General features: G+C 41.2%; 1 protein-coding gene across 1 annotated transcript; it reads right to left on the bottom strand.

The window, feature by feature from the left end:
• Positions 1-2,674: 2,674 nt before the first annotated feature.
• Positions 2,675-15,461, bottom strand: CCDC43 (coiled-coil domain containing 43). The gene is given in 6 exon segments (XM_043964181.1): positions 2,675-4,159; positions 6,902-6,960; positions 8,833-8,968; positions 9,813-9,899; positions 15,256-15,382; positions 15,384-15,461. Coding segments are annotated over 6 exon segments (660 nt in total). The 5' UTR covers positions 15,447-15,461; the 3' UTR covers positions 2,675-3,971.
• Between the last annotated feature and the right edge of the window lie 1,286 nt (positions 15,462-16,747).

Consider the following 16,747-nt stretch of genomic DNA (forward strand, 5'->3'; position numbering starts at 1 on the left):
CTACCATATTTATAAATTTGAAATCTTAGCGCCTAAATTTATGGAGGGAAATGCATCTGATTCTCCTAAATTAGTGATAAAAGTGCCAGTGTAAAAACCATGCAAGTTACTGAATATAAAACCTGTTCAAATCATTTGTGTATATTCTTTAAAATTTAATTATAATATCAATTATTAAATGTTGCCAGTTTTAAAGTATTTAAATTGAATCAAAACATAACATTTCCATTATCTGGATCTTTTAGAAAGACTTGCTGCACAGCAACTGAAATAATGACTATAGTTCTAATACCCTTTGTTTTGCTGCTTTTAAGAGGGTATCACGAGGTTCTAAAATGTATTTTTTTAAAGTTACTCTTTAGCTAGTTTGGTTTATAATTGGTTAGTGTATATTTTGTGTAGTTGTGTTCATTAGTTTGCTTCTGTATTTTTTTTTGAGAGCTCTTGAAAGCTTGGCTTTTTCTGTTTCTCATCACTTAATATCTTTGTATTGAACGTGAATAATTTATTCATTAATATGAAATGTTGGTATTATGTGGCTCAGAAGACCTTGGGTTTTAACAATTCTAGCATGAGTTAAACTATAATATAATGTACTGATGAAATTTAATTGAACTACCCTTGGCTAGAAACACTGATGTTTTAAATGTCAGTGTTCTTCCTAGTTTTAGAAATCCTGGTATGCAAAAAAAAAAAAAAAAAAAAAGGAGTGTAATCACACCACATAAATTTTCTTTAGATGATGTGCGGAAGAAACTGATTGAGAATGCAGGAGAAACTGTAGTGAAACCATTTTGATCATTGATATGCCTTAAGAGAACTGCCCAAATGAATTACATTGAGGGTAGCCAAATAAAATAGATCACCCCACCACAGTCACTGCACAGAAACTGGTTAAGTTTGACATAAGACATGTTGGATGTTATGAAAACAAATATTGTACTGAATTTAGACTGTCAGGTAAGAAATAAATTACCATTTGTTGAAAATGTCTGATATCATTATTCAACATTTACATCCCTGGTACAGCTACCTAAAGAGTTGGTTCATTCACTGTGCTCATTAGGAAACCATGTAACTAAATTTACATAAAATTGGTGAGTATTGCTGCTAAGTCATTTTGAATCAATATTGTTATTGTATTTGGGTTACAAGCTGAATATACTAGTTGCTAAAATGTTGGTACCTAAAATTGAAGCTTTGCTTCTTGTACTAATCCAAGAATTTCAGGATGGAAAATCTATAGAAACCTTTATAGCATATAATCAAAATAAATTAGGAACAGATTGTATGTGAAGAATATATATGTGCTAAAAAAAAAAACGTTAGAAAACCTCTCCCAAATAATAGCGCCATTTTCCAGTTGACCATCCTGACCTGGATATCTTTAAATAAAACATGTTATTTTACACCTTTAAGTGATTTTAATCACTATACATTGTGTTCCTATACAATTTTTTTTTTAATTTTTTCTATATATTTCAATTTTTTCCCTATATCACTTTAAGTAAAAACTTAAAACAAGCTACTTAGAAAGTCAGCAAATTCTCCAGTGAATATGTGGTGTTTCTACCATTTTTAAAATCTGGCCAAACCTAAGAAAATTAAATTCTTTACCAAAAATGGTTGAAAAGCTTCCTTGAATTGTGTTCTCTTTCCCAGTCATCCTCAGAGGGCCTGGGGACTCAGTGGTTCAGGGCTGTCCTGCTTGAGATGCTCTAGAATGTTACAGCAAAATCCAAAACTTTGGCTTAGTATTAACTGAGGAAATATGAAAAGGAGGTATTTTAAATATTATCACCCCCAAACTTATATCACTGAAGACCAATATTCATTATAGACTTCAAGTGTCTGGATGACATAAATTTAAGCGTAATTGGTGAACAAACCCCTTTCTCCAAAACAACTGCTGAATATTTTGTCAGTTTGGACTTTAGTTATAACATACTGAGTCTTGATCACATAATGATTACAGTGTTAGGTTGAAGCAAGTCATTCAGATGTAATTTGTTGTTTTAATAATGACTGATTCCTTTCAACTTTTTAAAAATGTAACTTAAACTGTATAATTAATTTAGCAACCAAAAAGGACATCTATAACAATGTCTTTTCTGTTGTGAGAGCTAAGACATGTGAAATGCAGAGATATAAATGGCTATTTGTTACTAATAATTAAGGACTTAGACTTTTGAACAAAGTTATAAAGATAGGAGCTTTCATAGAGAAGTTAGAAGCATATATGGGTTCTTCTGTACTTGAATTATTTTACTTACTGTCTCTGGTCCAAGAAATGATCATGCTAAAATGCTGTAAGGTATTAGAAGACTCAAGTTCTCCTAAAAGATTTAGCCAGCATATTAGAACTCTAATCAAAGCAAATAGCATGAAGTCCAAATCCATTACACTTCTAAGTGAATAGGTTCTATATTTTTAGAGAAAAATGGGATCTCAGAGGTCATCTAGTCCAAATCTCTCATTTTGCAGAGGAAGAAACTGAGGCCAAAGAAGTTAAATCATTTACTCAAAGTCAAATTGGTATTTTAACAAGTAACAGAACTGAGATTTGAACCACTCTATTCTTAACTCCAAAACCAGTTACTCTGTATTCACATTCAGAACTTTCCCCCCATGATTAAAGGTTGTTGAAGAGACAATCAGAAGAAATCAGAAAATGTTGATTTAAATATCAGAAGTTTATTTGAAAAAAAATGTGGAAAATGTGAATCACATTTACATTTCTGAAATGCTATGGCTCAGGAGTGTGTGAAGGAGGGAGGAGAAAAACCTTTCCTTAACCAGGCATCATTTTAATCATCTGCACACAAGTAAAAAGGTCTGTTACTCCCATATAATTAATCATATGAAACTGATCTACTTTCAGTCTGTTATTTGGTGAAAGTGCCTTCTCTGAGTTATTTTATGGTCAGTAGTTGTTTACAGTCAAAGAGTAGTTACTTGCTACTAAGTTTAGCCAGTGAAGAAAGCAGAGATGGAGAGCTCCTGCTGACATCTGACCCATCCAAATGAACTTTATAATAATGAAAGGTATCAGTACCTTTCCAGAACCCAAATTTGGATGAGTAGCCAGTGGCTTCTTTCTTCTAATGTTACTTGAACAATGACAAGGTGAACTAGGAGATGCTGACCTCTTTTTTGGATACCCAGTGCTGTTAGAGATTCCTAATGATGTCTTTTTCTTTAGGGAGATGACCTCTCTATCCATTCTACCCTATCCACCCTAATTCTTTAAACTAGGAACCACTAAAAGTTTTTACTTAGATAAGTCTTAAGGTAAGAATGATACTAAACTTTCTTCTATCACATTGGGAAAAAAGTCATGGTTAGCGCTATAAATTTATAGCTACATATTTAAATAGCCTTGCACAAACATGATAGTCATACTGTTGTTGTGTGTTTTTTTTAACATCCATAACTACCTCCACTTCCCTAGGCTTAGGCTTCTGTTTCTATACATTATTAAAAAAATAAAATCTGGATTCAGCTTTCTATCTTATCTGATAGAAATAAAGAACACCACATTTTAAAACTAAATGCTGTCTCGAAGCAAACTTATACTCTACATTCTGTCAGGGAGAGTAATATCCATTCCAATCCTACATACTCCAGGTTTAAAAGTTACAAATCTAGTTTTCTGGCCAAGAAGAGGAAGACCAAAATTTTTAAGTGGTTAATAAAAGGATCACAGGAATTGATTTGCTGAAAATAAGTCACGCCTTCTCAGATCTTTGGTACAGACATTGGCTACATCAATCCAACATTACCCACACCACAAATCACATGGCACATTTTGTAATTAAACATTTGTGATTTTTCTTTTGGCTGTGTAAACAAGGGAGGAAAATGCATTAGAAAACCACCAGGACTTCTCTTATTTCTCTGAAATACACACCATATGCAAGACCCAGTTCTTCCTTTGATCAAGTCCTTGGGAGGAAGAGAGCATCCAGACGTTACCGTTTGCGCTCCCCTTTCTGTGTCCTTTTCTTTTCCTTCTCCTTTCGCTCCTGCTTGGCCAGCTTGTCTTTCTCCCTTTGTAATTTGTCCTGTTCCTTCTTCCTTTGAGACTCATCCCTTAGTGAATCTCGCTCCAATTTTCGAGCATTCAGGACATCTTCCACATTGGTGTTTCGGAAGAGAGCTACTGTTGAGTTAAGGGTTAGAGGCACAGAGACATCCACTAGCAGTACATTGTTCCTCATTTTTGGTTGCTTTCTCCCTCCTTGATGAGTACTGACTATATTTTATCTGTTTCCAGATCATCTTGAGTTTCTACCCATAGCTTCCTGGAGGGTAAGAATCATTCAGCCATTCAGTCTTAATTTAGGTACCTGGCATGGACAGGATGCAAAGTAGAGTCTGAACTGGTGAAAAGTCTGAATTAAACAGCAATGTATACAAAACAGTTTTATTTCTGTATACACAGTTGGGTTTTTTTGTGGTCCAGACTTGTACTTTCATTAGGTGTTCCTCAGGAGAAAAGTTCCTCTAGCAATGCAGATGAGCAGCTACTCATAGGTTTATGGTCTTAAGTGCCTGGGGCCATGGAAAAAAAGATTAAAGACTAGCCCAGACAATGCTAGCATTTTGTTAGAGACAGAACCGGATCCCAGGTTTTCCTGATACAGAGCTAACCTATCCACCAAGCAACTAAAAGTTAAAGAAAGAATATATCTGGGATGTAATGCAGGGTTTTTTGTTTTTGTTTTTTTTAAGTGAGGCAATTGGGGTTAAGTGACTTGCCCAGGGTCACACAGCTAGTAAGTGTTAAGTGTCTGAGGCCAGATTTAAACTCAGGTACTCCTGACTCCAGGACCAGTGCTCTATCCACTGCACCACCTAGCTGCCCCAGTTTTTTGTTTTTTAAAGCAGTGATTTTGGAATGAAGAAATCCGTGGTTCACTACCTCTGCCATTTACCATCTGTGTGAACTTAAGCAAGGCAAATAACCCATCTCAGCTTATTCCCTTATTGTAAAATGAGGGAGTTGAACTAAATCAGGTGTCCTTAAATTGGGATCCGTGAAGTTTTTGTAAAAAGATTTTTTAAATAATTATTTCGGGCAGCTAGGTGGCATGAAGCCATCAGACTGCCAAATCTGAGTTTCCTTTCAGTTCTAATAATATTTAACTAACATATTTACTATGAACATGAAAAGCATTGTAAAGAGACATAAAATGGGAATAAACTGCAGTGTATTGCCAATAATGACTCTGACATAATAGAAAAGATGTATAGGGCAGCTAGGTGGTGCAGTGTATAGAGCACTGGCCCTGGAGTCATGAGAACCTGAATTCAAATCTGGCCTCAGACACTTGACACTTACTAGATAGATGTGTGACCTTGGGCAAGTAAGTCACTTAACCCCAAATGTCTCACCAAAACCAACAAAAACCAAAATTATGTTATCAAAATATGTCTAGAAAAGGAGATAGGCTACCTATGAAGTGAAAGTGAAAGCTAACTGGTGGACAATCCAAAGCAACATTAAACAGACCTACAGGAGACCTATAACACATTTTATGAAATTTATGGAAGGATAGTAACACACAGGATGATGTTGAAGAATTTTGATCTGCCCTATTACAGGGAGTTACCCAGATAAGGAAGAGTACAAGCAAGCCCACTGAAGTTAAAGTATTTTAACACACACACACACACACACACACACACACACACACACACACACACCACACACCACATGTGAGTATATAAAAACAAACTTGTAGAAAAATATTATTAGTCCTATGTAATTAGGATACATTATTCAATGTAGGTGCTGTTCAAGTATTTTTTTTTAATGTGATGAACCAAATTTAATAGATTACAGCTTAGTGCAGTAGACAGAATGCTGAATTTTGAGCACTGAACTTGGGAGCTGTGAGAAACCCCATTTAAAAATTTCTGGGACTCAGTGTTTGAGAAGCATCAAAGGTCTTTATATTCTCATGAGAATGGGCCATTCCCTAATGGAATGGCCCTGTTCAAGTATTTCAAATCAGTTTTCTTAAACTTTTGTTTATATCCTTAATAATTTGCTTAATTCAATATTGTACTTTTGTCAGCACCAAGATAGAAGTCCGTCTAGACCCGGTCCCAATTATCACAGAATCTGAACTTTAGTAGGATCTGAATAAGTTTTATCACAGTTATAAAAACATACCTATGGGGGCAGCTAGGTGGTGCAGTGGATACAGCACCAGCCCTGGAGTCAAGAGTACCTGAGTTCAAATCTGGCCTCAGACACTTAACACTTACTAGCTTGTGTGACCCTGGGCAAGTCACTTAACCCTAATTGCCTCACTAAAAAATCAAAAATAAAACAAAAACAAAAACAAAACATACCTATGTAATAAGCTGCTTCAAAATTTGAGGACCTAATCACAAACTTTGGCTGTTTGTACTAGCCAAGTATTCTCTACCCCTTAAACACAATGTCTTCCTGTCTTGGTATCTTTCCATATGCCATTCCCTATGCTGCTTCCTTCCTCCTAATCTACTCCCCTCCTCATTCAAACACTCCAAATCTACCTCCTCCAAGAATCGTTCCATGATCAGATTTCATCAGACTTCTCATTGCCTTCCCCTAAAGATATATATTTTTAAATATATCCTTTTTTACTTGTTAATCTATAGTAGTTTTCTTGATGTGTGTATATTGCCTTGCCAGCTAATGTAAAAGGTCCCTAGAGACAAGAAACGTTCCTTGATTTTCTTTTGTATTGCTCCCAGAGCACCAGGCACAATATTCAATAAACAAGGCTTTCGGAATCCCCTTGAAATTCACTCTTCCCCACTACTCCCCAATAACACACGGTAGCAAGGAAGTCATTCTCAAGAAAGACCAAAGAAGCATTTGGGGAGAGAAACCAGAAAAGGATACATTTTTCTGACCCAATGTTCATTGTCGTGGCAACTGAACCATCCTTCTCATCCGCTTCAGTAAAAGGAGTTAAGGAATGGACAGGAAATGGGTGGTTAATCCCAACCCAAAGTATTCTATAGATTCATCTGCTTAGAGAAATTAAGTGTACCAAGTAGGGAGGACAAGGTTCAGTTTGGATGGTAACTTAAAGAATCCTAAATTATCTGCTTCAACCATGAGCCCTTGGGAAAAGACTCCCTACAAACCTCATTTGATCTGGATTGGCCACCCTTTTCTTCTATTGAAGTGCACGATACCGTGCTATGGGCATGACCTCTGAAGGTCTCTAACCCAAGGAATAGAAATTTTTATCGGTAAAACTATTATTCTGCTCCTTGGAGTCTTGGCAATAAAAGAAATTGACCTGAAAAAAAAAATTTCTCCTTAAGTTAGAGCCTAGTAGTCAGCTATATGATTTTTTGGTGTACAATATTCATCTCAAATATTTTCCAGACCCACTAGGGGTGAGTATTTTAAGCTGCAAATAAACTCCTAAAAATGAAGGGAAAAAAAAACAGAGCCTAACCTTGTTCTAGTCAGTTGACTACGTATAAAAGAAGCCTTTTAATTCTAGTGCCTTCTGTCATTTCCTATTTATCTTGTCTATAGCTTATTTGCACACAGTTCTTTATATGTTGTCTCCTTCATTAGATTGTGATTTCCTTGAGGGCTGTGACTTTCTTTGCCTTTCTTTTATCCCCAGTGCTTAGCAAAGCACAGAGCTTGGCATGTAGCAAGCAGGTGTTTAATAAATGCTTACTGACTCTCACTTCACTCTGCCAGTGACAGTACCCTCTGCACACTCTCCTGGGTCCAAGAGTCCAATGTTGTCTCTACCCACTGCAACAGACACTAAGGAAAAAGAATCCAAACAATGCCATTCTGGGTTTAGTTCATGTAATTCATTAAAAAAAGACCAGCTGGGCAGCTAGGTGGCGCAGTGGATAGAGCACTGGCCTTGGAGTCAGGAGTACCTGGGTTCAAATCCGGTCTCAGACACTTAACACTTACTAGCTGTGTGACCCTGGGCAAGTCACTTAACCCCAATTGCCTCACTAAAAAAAAAAAAAAAAAAAGACCAGCTCTGTCACTAAGTACAACTACAGGAATAGGCAGAGAGAGCACTGGAATGAAGGATATAAGCCCTCAATTTTAAATGCATCAAGGAGAGTGATAAACTATGAATGTACTTGGGGGGAGAGGGAAGTCATTTCACCTATTGGGGCCTCAGTTTTCCCACTTTAGAGTATGGGGAGAATAATTTTTACATTTGGAAAGATAAAGAGACAACACATACAAAGATGCTTTGCGGGGAGTGGCGGGGAGAAAGGGTGGTGAACAAAAATGTTCACCAGACTGCAAGTTGTTCCCTACTACATTTAAAATGATTCACTTCATACAATCAACATGTTCCTAAAATGTGTGAGAAGTGAGGCATACCTTATAATAATAATAAGGATTATGATGATAATGATACTTGAGAGCAGCCTGGTATAGCAGAACAGCAGGCTGGGAATTGGGAGACCTAGGTCTGGGCTGTAACCCATAGCAGCTATGTGATAAAAGTCATAACCTTTCAGCCCATTTCTCCTCATTTGTAAAATGGGAATAAATCACATTTGCCTTAACAGTAAAGCATTTGATAAATCTGAATTCTAGAGTTCTAGATATGTTATTTCAGGATTTATATTAGTTCTGTACACTGCCCTCTTCAATAAAGTTACTTCCATTTTAAAAAATGAAACTAAGGCATAGAAAGTATTTGAAGGCTACCCAAAGTTACAGTGTGAGCCAGCAGAAATGAGATTGGAAATAACTATGGGGACATCTCTAGGGTGCACCATGAGAGCTTTAGTCATAAACAACCTCCATGATTCCAGAAAGGATATTCCTCCTCATCGGTCACATTGGCATACTGGGCCAACAGGGCAGCTTTCCGTTGCTTCTCCTCCTCTGACACCATCTTGGGCTTCACCACAATCTGTGCCTGCTTCTCAATAAGTGTGGCAATGGCTTGCACCTCATCTGGTATAGGGTTGGGGGAGAGAGAAGCAGTGACAAGGTTGTATGTGATGGGGTCAGCCCTGATAAGCCAATGATCCCAGCAAGGCATGGGCTGAGTCTGAGGACACAAGTACCTATACACCCTGGCTCTGGTGCTGCTGGAATTCAAATTCTAGTTGCTTTAAACCAGATAGGGTTCAGTCTCAACATTTATTCCAACCTCCCCCGCCAAGAATAATAGTAAGTTTTCTTACTACAAAGGGCCCAACTTGGGCCCCTCTCATGCTTTTTGTGATGTCAGATGGGACTATTCTTGGATTATTATGCTAGTTTAAAATACAATCCATTTTCAACTATGAACACCAATAGAAAAAACTGATGTGCATAATCAGTTTGATATACAATGTTATAAGTTGAGTATTTTTCCCCAGCTCCCAAATTAATTAATTAATGTCTTAGGCCAATTAATTTGTCTTATGCCAAATTAATTTGCTTTCCAAAACACACTAATAGGTGAGATAAAGGCTTCTCTGAAAGGAAAGAGCCTAAAGTTTCAAATAATCCACAGCATCACACACACTTAACTGTAAGAAGATGAGTAGCAGGGGCAGCAATGGGGGAAAGGATATCAGCCCCTTTGTAAATCTATAAGGAAAGCCAAAAACTACAAATGACTTGGGGAGAGGGAGAGGACCAATGGGCTATCACTGATGCAAAATGGGGAAAGGAAACTAATGACAGCTATGAGAGATCTGAAAAGTGATGTGAATTTTTATTAAGGACAAGCAGCCAAAGCAGAGAACTAAAAATTCATTTTCCTAACAGCTGCTTTGGGGAGGGGGGGGGAAGTGCCAACTCACGCTACCTTCTTTTTTCTCTTTGGTGACAACATTCTGGGTTTCCGACCACCGCTCGACAATCTCCCTGCAGATATCAAGGAGTGAGTCTTCTCCTAGTCAGAGAAGTACGCCAGGTAATTCCAAGAATGCCAAAAAATCTTCAGGTGACCTGAATCAAAAAATCTAGAGGGAGGCCCAACCCACAAGACATGGCTGATTCCAGCCAAAGCTGAAAGGGACCCACAAGAAGGGTTTTGGAGACAAAATATGCAGAAATTGTTTTGTTTCTAGGACTTCTAGACACCCTAAAAAGGAAAAGGGCCCAGGATCCAGGCTACAGTAAGCCTACATTTCTTGTCCTTATAACTATCCCTGAATTCATATTTGCTAAATCAATCCCACCCAGATGAGCCAAACTCCAGGGATAAGGAGTCTCCTTGTCAACAGAATCAGCCTACCTGCTCCCTTTGAGACAAACCTTGTACCTTCCAGACATATCACCCATCAGGGGACTATGGGTGTGGAACACTTCATATACTGTTGCACTTGGTGGATATGTTGTTTAGTTTTGAGAAACAGCTCCCTAATCCACCTTTTCTTTCTTTTTTATTCTGTTGCAAAGGATGGCTCTCGTCAGAGAGTGGCGAGGAACATATCGGGAAATAAAAGTGATTTAAGAATAAAAGACATCAATATGAATTTTAAGATAATTTAGAGTTCACCTCCTGGAGGACCTTACTGATCACACTAACCTCTGATCACTCTTCTTGGGTTTGTCAGCTTTTTAATCTAGGTAAGACACCTCCAAACTTGCTGGGTTACATGAAGGAAGGTGTAGAGATGGGGAGAGAGATGGTTCCCATCAGGCAATCTATCAACTATATCTCTATTCTGTACATACACAGACACACACCAGCTATCCCTTTTATCAACACAATTACTACTACCTCTTCATCCCTTCCTCTAAAAAACTAGCAGAGAGAAAGAAAACAGGTCACTGAGGTATGCCAAGAATGCTTACAATGCACCCAAAATCAGGGCATGATACTGTACTCAGAAGGGCTACCAGAGGCTATCGCTTTTTCTAACCTTGAATTTTAGTGGGTGATAGGGACCACTGTAGGCCTAAGGTCTAGACAGGCCCAAAGTAGAGGGGAGATGGGGAAAATAGAAGACATTATGAAGCAGGGAAAAAAAAAAAAGATATGGAGGAGGAGAGAATATGGGCCTGTGACCAAGATTCATCCCTTTAAGTTAGTGCCCTTTGTCCCCTAGAACAGCCATGTGCACCTGTTCCAGCAAAGAGTGTCTCCTGCCTGGACTCACACCCCAAGATCAGGTGATTGGCCAGTGCAACAGACTAGAAGCCTGGAGAGACCTAGACCTTGGCTATGGAACTCTGCCTCAAATGTGATTAAAAAAATGATATCACTTTAGTAACTGAACCCAGGTTGACTGGGGACTGATTCTCATTAGGCATTTGGTTTTCCTGGAAGAGGATCTGTCAGAGGACTAACAAATTGTAACCCCAGGATCAGACTGTGCGGGGAGAAAGCCATGCTCATGATGGAGAGTGGCAGAAGGCCTAATAAGGATACCCGCTTCTAAATTAGGTACTTAGAATCCTCTTCCCTAAGTGTGTTTTTTCTGAGACCCATGTGGCATACAAAAAAAAAAAAAGTCAAAACAAATCACTGGACCGAGGTCTGAGACCCTGATTTACTCTGTGTCTTGGGCAAAAATCATTTCCCCTCTCTCGGTCTCAGGTTTTCCCATTGACATGTCTGGGGTAATAACACTTGCACTACCTACTTTATAGGCTTAATGAGAGTAGCAGACATTAATTTATATTAATTTAATGGATGGATCTCCTTCTCCCCAGTTAGACTGTAAAAGTTTCCAGAGAAGGAACATCGTTTTCTACTTCTCTGAGATTCCTCCTCACTACAAACGGCCTTCCACCTTCACATCCATGCAGACCAGCATTGGCTTAGTCGACACTGATGTCAATCCAATTTCCTGGCAGTTACATGTGGTAGGGGAAATTAAGGAAAATTAAATATAATGGACAAAGAGGCCCACAACCCACCCTGTAAAGAAATCTATAGTGGTAAGGAACTTAAAGCATTAATTCCTGAAAAACTGGCCTTTTTGGGGCAGCTAGATAGTGCAGTGGATAAGCAACAACCCTGGATTCAGGAGGACCCTGAGTTCAAATCTAGCCCTCAGACACTTGACACTTACTAGCCGTGTGACCCAGGGCAAGTCACTTAATCCACATTGTCCCACAAAAAACCACACCCAACAAACTATTCCTATACTAGGAAAGAGAGGGCAAGTTCATGCTGGAAGTCCCAAAAGTCTTAGTGTGGACTTAAGGTATCAGAGCTTTAACCTGCATTAACACTTTTGGACACCTCTTACTTGGTTTTAAAGTCAGCCAATTAAAGGCTCCAAATAAGGACAACCTATAAACAGTTGGTCATAGCAGGTGGCACTGTTTGTAGCTTCCATCCAAGTTACTTCCACCCCCTACTTAAAAGAGTCTTAGAGATTTTCCAGTTGGGATAAAAAGAACCTTAATCAGCTTCCCATTCCCACCCTCCCAGCATTCCTGGTAGCATGGAGAAAAATCACCTCCCTCACGACCTCCCAAACTGGGTTAATCCATACTATAATTCCTGGCGCCTCCACTAAGGATTTTTGGAGAGACCACATGAAACCCACTTCTTTTTGCCCAGCTTTGCTGTGACCCAATTAATGCCACCAGCTGAGCCCCTGGTAATGACAACATGCTTGGCCATGAGACATCTAAACAGCTGCCCCCTGGGTCAAATTACTGCTGCATCTCCCCAGCTGATGAGCTGTTCTTCTGCTGACTTGCTCAGGCCTCCCAAAGGAAAAATGTGATGGCGGAGGAGGAAGGAAAGATTAAGGGACTCTTCTGGATTTGGAAAACATGATTCTCTACCCTCCAGAAGGCCTTGATCCTGCCTGGGTCCTGACCACTCCCTAATACAGATATTTCCCATACCATAGCTACCTGGGGGCTCCCAAATCCCTAATCCCAGGTTGAGCTAAACCTCTCCCCTACCTCTGACCTGCTAGTTCACTGAACCCAAGTGAGTCACTTAATCTGAGACTCTGCTTTGGCATCGACTTCATGCCACCGTACCATGCTAAAAGCACCCTGTCAATCTTAAATCAATGTAGATGTGAGCAACTCCCTCGGCCGCCTTACAGGCAGCAACAAATGTCTGGACTTTAGCTCAATGTCCCACTGCACTCAGTCTCCAGTTTGCTAGACTCACAAGCTGCTGCCATCTTTCAAATGCTCCTGTCATCAGCACCCATCCATCTTCCCCAGCTGCTGCTTCTCTGAAGTACAGTGACTTTGGAATGGGCTTAATTACAAGGAAACAGTAAATTCACAGGTGATTTGGAAGATATAAGTAATTGAATACTGGAAAATTATCTAGCCAGTGACCAACTGGGCAGCTCTCAATTTCCCTGCTTCTGCAACAGTGTCTCCAAGTCTGGTTCATTTGGTCTGGCCTGATATCCTCATGGTCACTTGAGATCACCTGACTGGGACCCTAGACATCCATTCCCTTACAGTCCCCCTGCCCTTTACTGCAGCCAGAATAGTGTCTCTTGACCTCTTCACCTCAGGTGACTGGGTGCTGCTGGCCTCAGCTCTTTCCAGCTTCCAATTTTCCCTACTCATCATTGGTGGAGCTATGAAAAAGTGTCTGCTTCTCATCACTTAGTAAAGTAAGCCACTTACTGTTGAGTACCATAAGCTACAGAGAACTCTGATGAAGACTACATACAGAAAGCTTTTCTGCTACTTTAGAGAGGACCCCTAATTATGTCGGGTTATGCCCTGCCCTAGTCTCATCTAGGCAGTCTCAGCAAATTTTCCCTCCTCATGGGGCACACAGAGAGAGCACTACATGTATTAACACATGTTAATATAACACTCCAACAGCAAAATCCTCCTGAAATTCACACACTACACCCCACATACCCTTCCATTAAGGGTTTTGGTAGCTTAACGTCCACTTTATCAGCCATTGCTCTACATGTCAACAATGAAGGAATGTTCCCTATCCATTTTCTGGATTCATTTCATATATCAGAGCAAAAGGCCTGCTGGGAGAGCTATCATAGCCACACACTTGGGTCTTCATCATTGGTGACAGACTAACTTTGGAATCAGCTTTGCCTATGAAAATTAAATTGCCACAGGGGATATTGCTAACCTGGTCAGATTATCTAACTGGAGTATACTATAAAGGGGACCAGGAAAAATATAAATCACTTTACAAATATTATATTAGTTGATCCTCACCCCTGGGAGGTGGGTGCTGTTATGATCCCCATCTTACAGAGGAGGAAACTGAGGAAGGCAGAGGTGGAGTGACTTGCCCAGGGTCAAGTAGTAGTGTCAGAAGCCAGATTTGAGTTCAGGTCTGTCTGACTCCAACATTCATGTTAGTGCCACCCCACTAAGGGAGACTCAGGTCAAAGTGCAAGAATGTCAAGAGCATTTGCAAAGGTTTGCACAACTCCTTCTGCACAAGATGTCATCCGAGCCCTACAAAAACCCTGTGAGGGCTGTGGCTTCTTTGTCCTTGGTCGTTTACCTGTTGTCCTCCCCTTACCCTATAAGACTCCTTGAGGTCAAAGACTGTGCTTTACCTTTCTTAACTCACTGGAGACAGAAATCTCCAGTGCTTGACACAGTGACACATAGTAGGTGCTTAATGTTTACTGCTTCATTTTTACAAACGAGAAAACTGAGGCTCAGAATAATAAGTGACACATCTCTTAATTAAATATCAGATTGAGATTTGAACCTGACTCCAAAATCCCACATTACCCCGTCTTGGTTCTCAGCTACAAAGGAATGACCTCGTGATTCACACCCGGTAGGAAGCATTTTTTGGGTCGTTCTTTCCCCACAGGAAAGTGTGTGTGTGTGTGTGGGGGGGGGAAATCAAAGGAATTTGAGTGTATGTGGGAATGGGAAAGATGCGACATTAGCCTTTCCAAGGTTTACCGCCCCCCCTCCCAAAAAAAAAGGATTTCCCCGAAACAACGCCGAGTGAGTTACAGAAGAGGAAGCTGAGCTCAGGAGTTCAACCACCTAACAAGTGTCAGGGTCGGCAGAAGTGATGAACCTCACATTCAGGGCTAGCTGCCCTCCGCCACCGGGGCCCTCAACCCCCTGGGGGAGGCCAGGAGGATGAAGCCCTCAGGAGCTTGTGTGCAATTTCTCCCGCCTCCGGCCTGGGCTGCTCTTCCGCGCTCCCTCCCGGCCCCTCCCTCCCCATCCTTGGCCGGCCGAAGGCTCCTCCCCCTCCAACCCCCCCACCCCGACCTCCTTCAGGGGCGGGCCTAGGAGGCTCCACGCGGGGCGCCGGAAGCCAGGGGCAGGGCGGGGCGGATACCCAGGCTCCTCACCAAAGAAGGCAGCCAGGATGCCTTGTAGCGGCGTCCAGCTTCTCCTCCTATCCTCCTCCCTGCAGGACTCCCGGATGTAGGCGCCGTACACGGCCCGGTCCACCCCCAACGCCTCCAGCCGTCCGTCCCAGCCACGGCCCGAAGCCGCCGTCGCCTTCACCCGAGGCCGTGGCTCCGCTGGGCGCCGCCATCTTAGGGGCCGGGGTCCTCCCCGCCGCCGGGCCGCCTCCTGCATTGCCTGATGGGGACAGCCCGCCGGGCGCAATGCGCATGCTTCCACAGGGTGCCGTCCTGAGTCGGAGTGAGCGTGGATAGAACTGGAGGCTGAGCCAAAGATTAAAGAGACCGCCCCTCCAGAGGGAAGGAGAAGTGATTGGATGTCCCGTATCTGGCAGGTCCAGAACCCGCCCTCTTTAGCCCTTGTTTCAGCCGTGCTTGGACACGCGGTGTGTCCCCCGCTTAATTGTCCCTCGGTTACTTGGATCCCAGCCCATCGCTCACCTCATTCAATCAGCATAATAATTAATAATAACATAAATAACAACTAGCACTTATATGGTGTTTTTTAAGGTTTGCAAAGAGATATTACACATCTTACCTCATTAAAACCTCATGACCCCTCTAGGTAAAGTGTTATGATTCCTATTTACAGATAAGGAAACTAAGGCAGACGGAAGTTAAGTGACTTGTCCAAGGTCACCCTGCTAGGAAGTGTTTGAGTTCGGATTTGAAATCAGGTTTGCCTGACTCCAGCATTCGTTTGTTAAATGTTTATTGTGTGTGTGATAGGCACTGTGCTTAGCAGTGGGAATTCAAAGTCAACTCAAGCAGCATTTTTCAACCTCAGCTCTGTCCCTATTGCAGTAGCTTGCTGGGGAGGGGAAAGGGGAAAGAGGAAGGGTTCGACTTGCCTCGGGTCTCCCCACTGCAATCCATCCTCCATTCAGCCACTAAGTGATTTTCCTAAAATGCAGGTCTAATCACGTCACCTCCCCTACTCAATTCCAGTGGCTCCCTATTGCTTCCAAGAGCAAATTCTAATGTTCTCTTGGGCTTTCACAACCCTTGATAACCTAGCTCCCTCCTACCTTTCCATTCTTCTCTCACCCTTACTCCCCAACCATGTCTCTTGGATCCAGAGGACACTGGCCCTCCCTGGCTGTTCAGGAACAAGAGACTCCATCTCTCAGCTCCCAGATATTTTCTCTGATAGTCCCCCTGCCTGGAACACTCTCCCTCCTCCACTCTGCCTACTGACCTCCCTGGCTTCCTTAAGTCCCAACTAAAATCTTACCTTCTGAAGAAATCTCCCTAAACCCTCTTAATTCACTGCCACCCCCTAATTAATCATCTCCTATTTATCAGGTAATATAGCTAGCTTTGTATTTGTTTGCATGTTGTGTCCCCCCCATTAGATAATGATAACTACCAAATTTACTGAGAACTGGATGATTTCTCACCCAAGTCCCCCCTACCCAGGCAGGTGAATTGC

The sequence above is a fragment of the Dromiciops gliroides genome, chromosome 4, assembly GCF_019393635.1.
Source record: "Dromiciops gliroides isolate mDroGli1 chromosome 4, mDroGli1.pri, whole genome shotgun sequence".
NCBI classification, from domain to species: domain Eukaryota; kingdom Metazoa; phylum Chordata; class Mammalia; order Microbiotheria; family Microbiotheriidae; genus Dromiciops; species Dromiciops gliroides.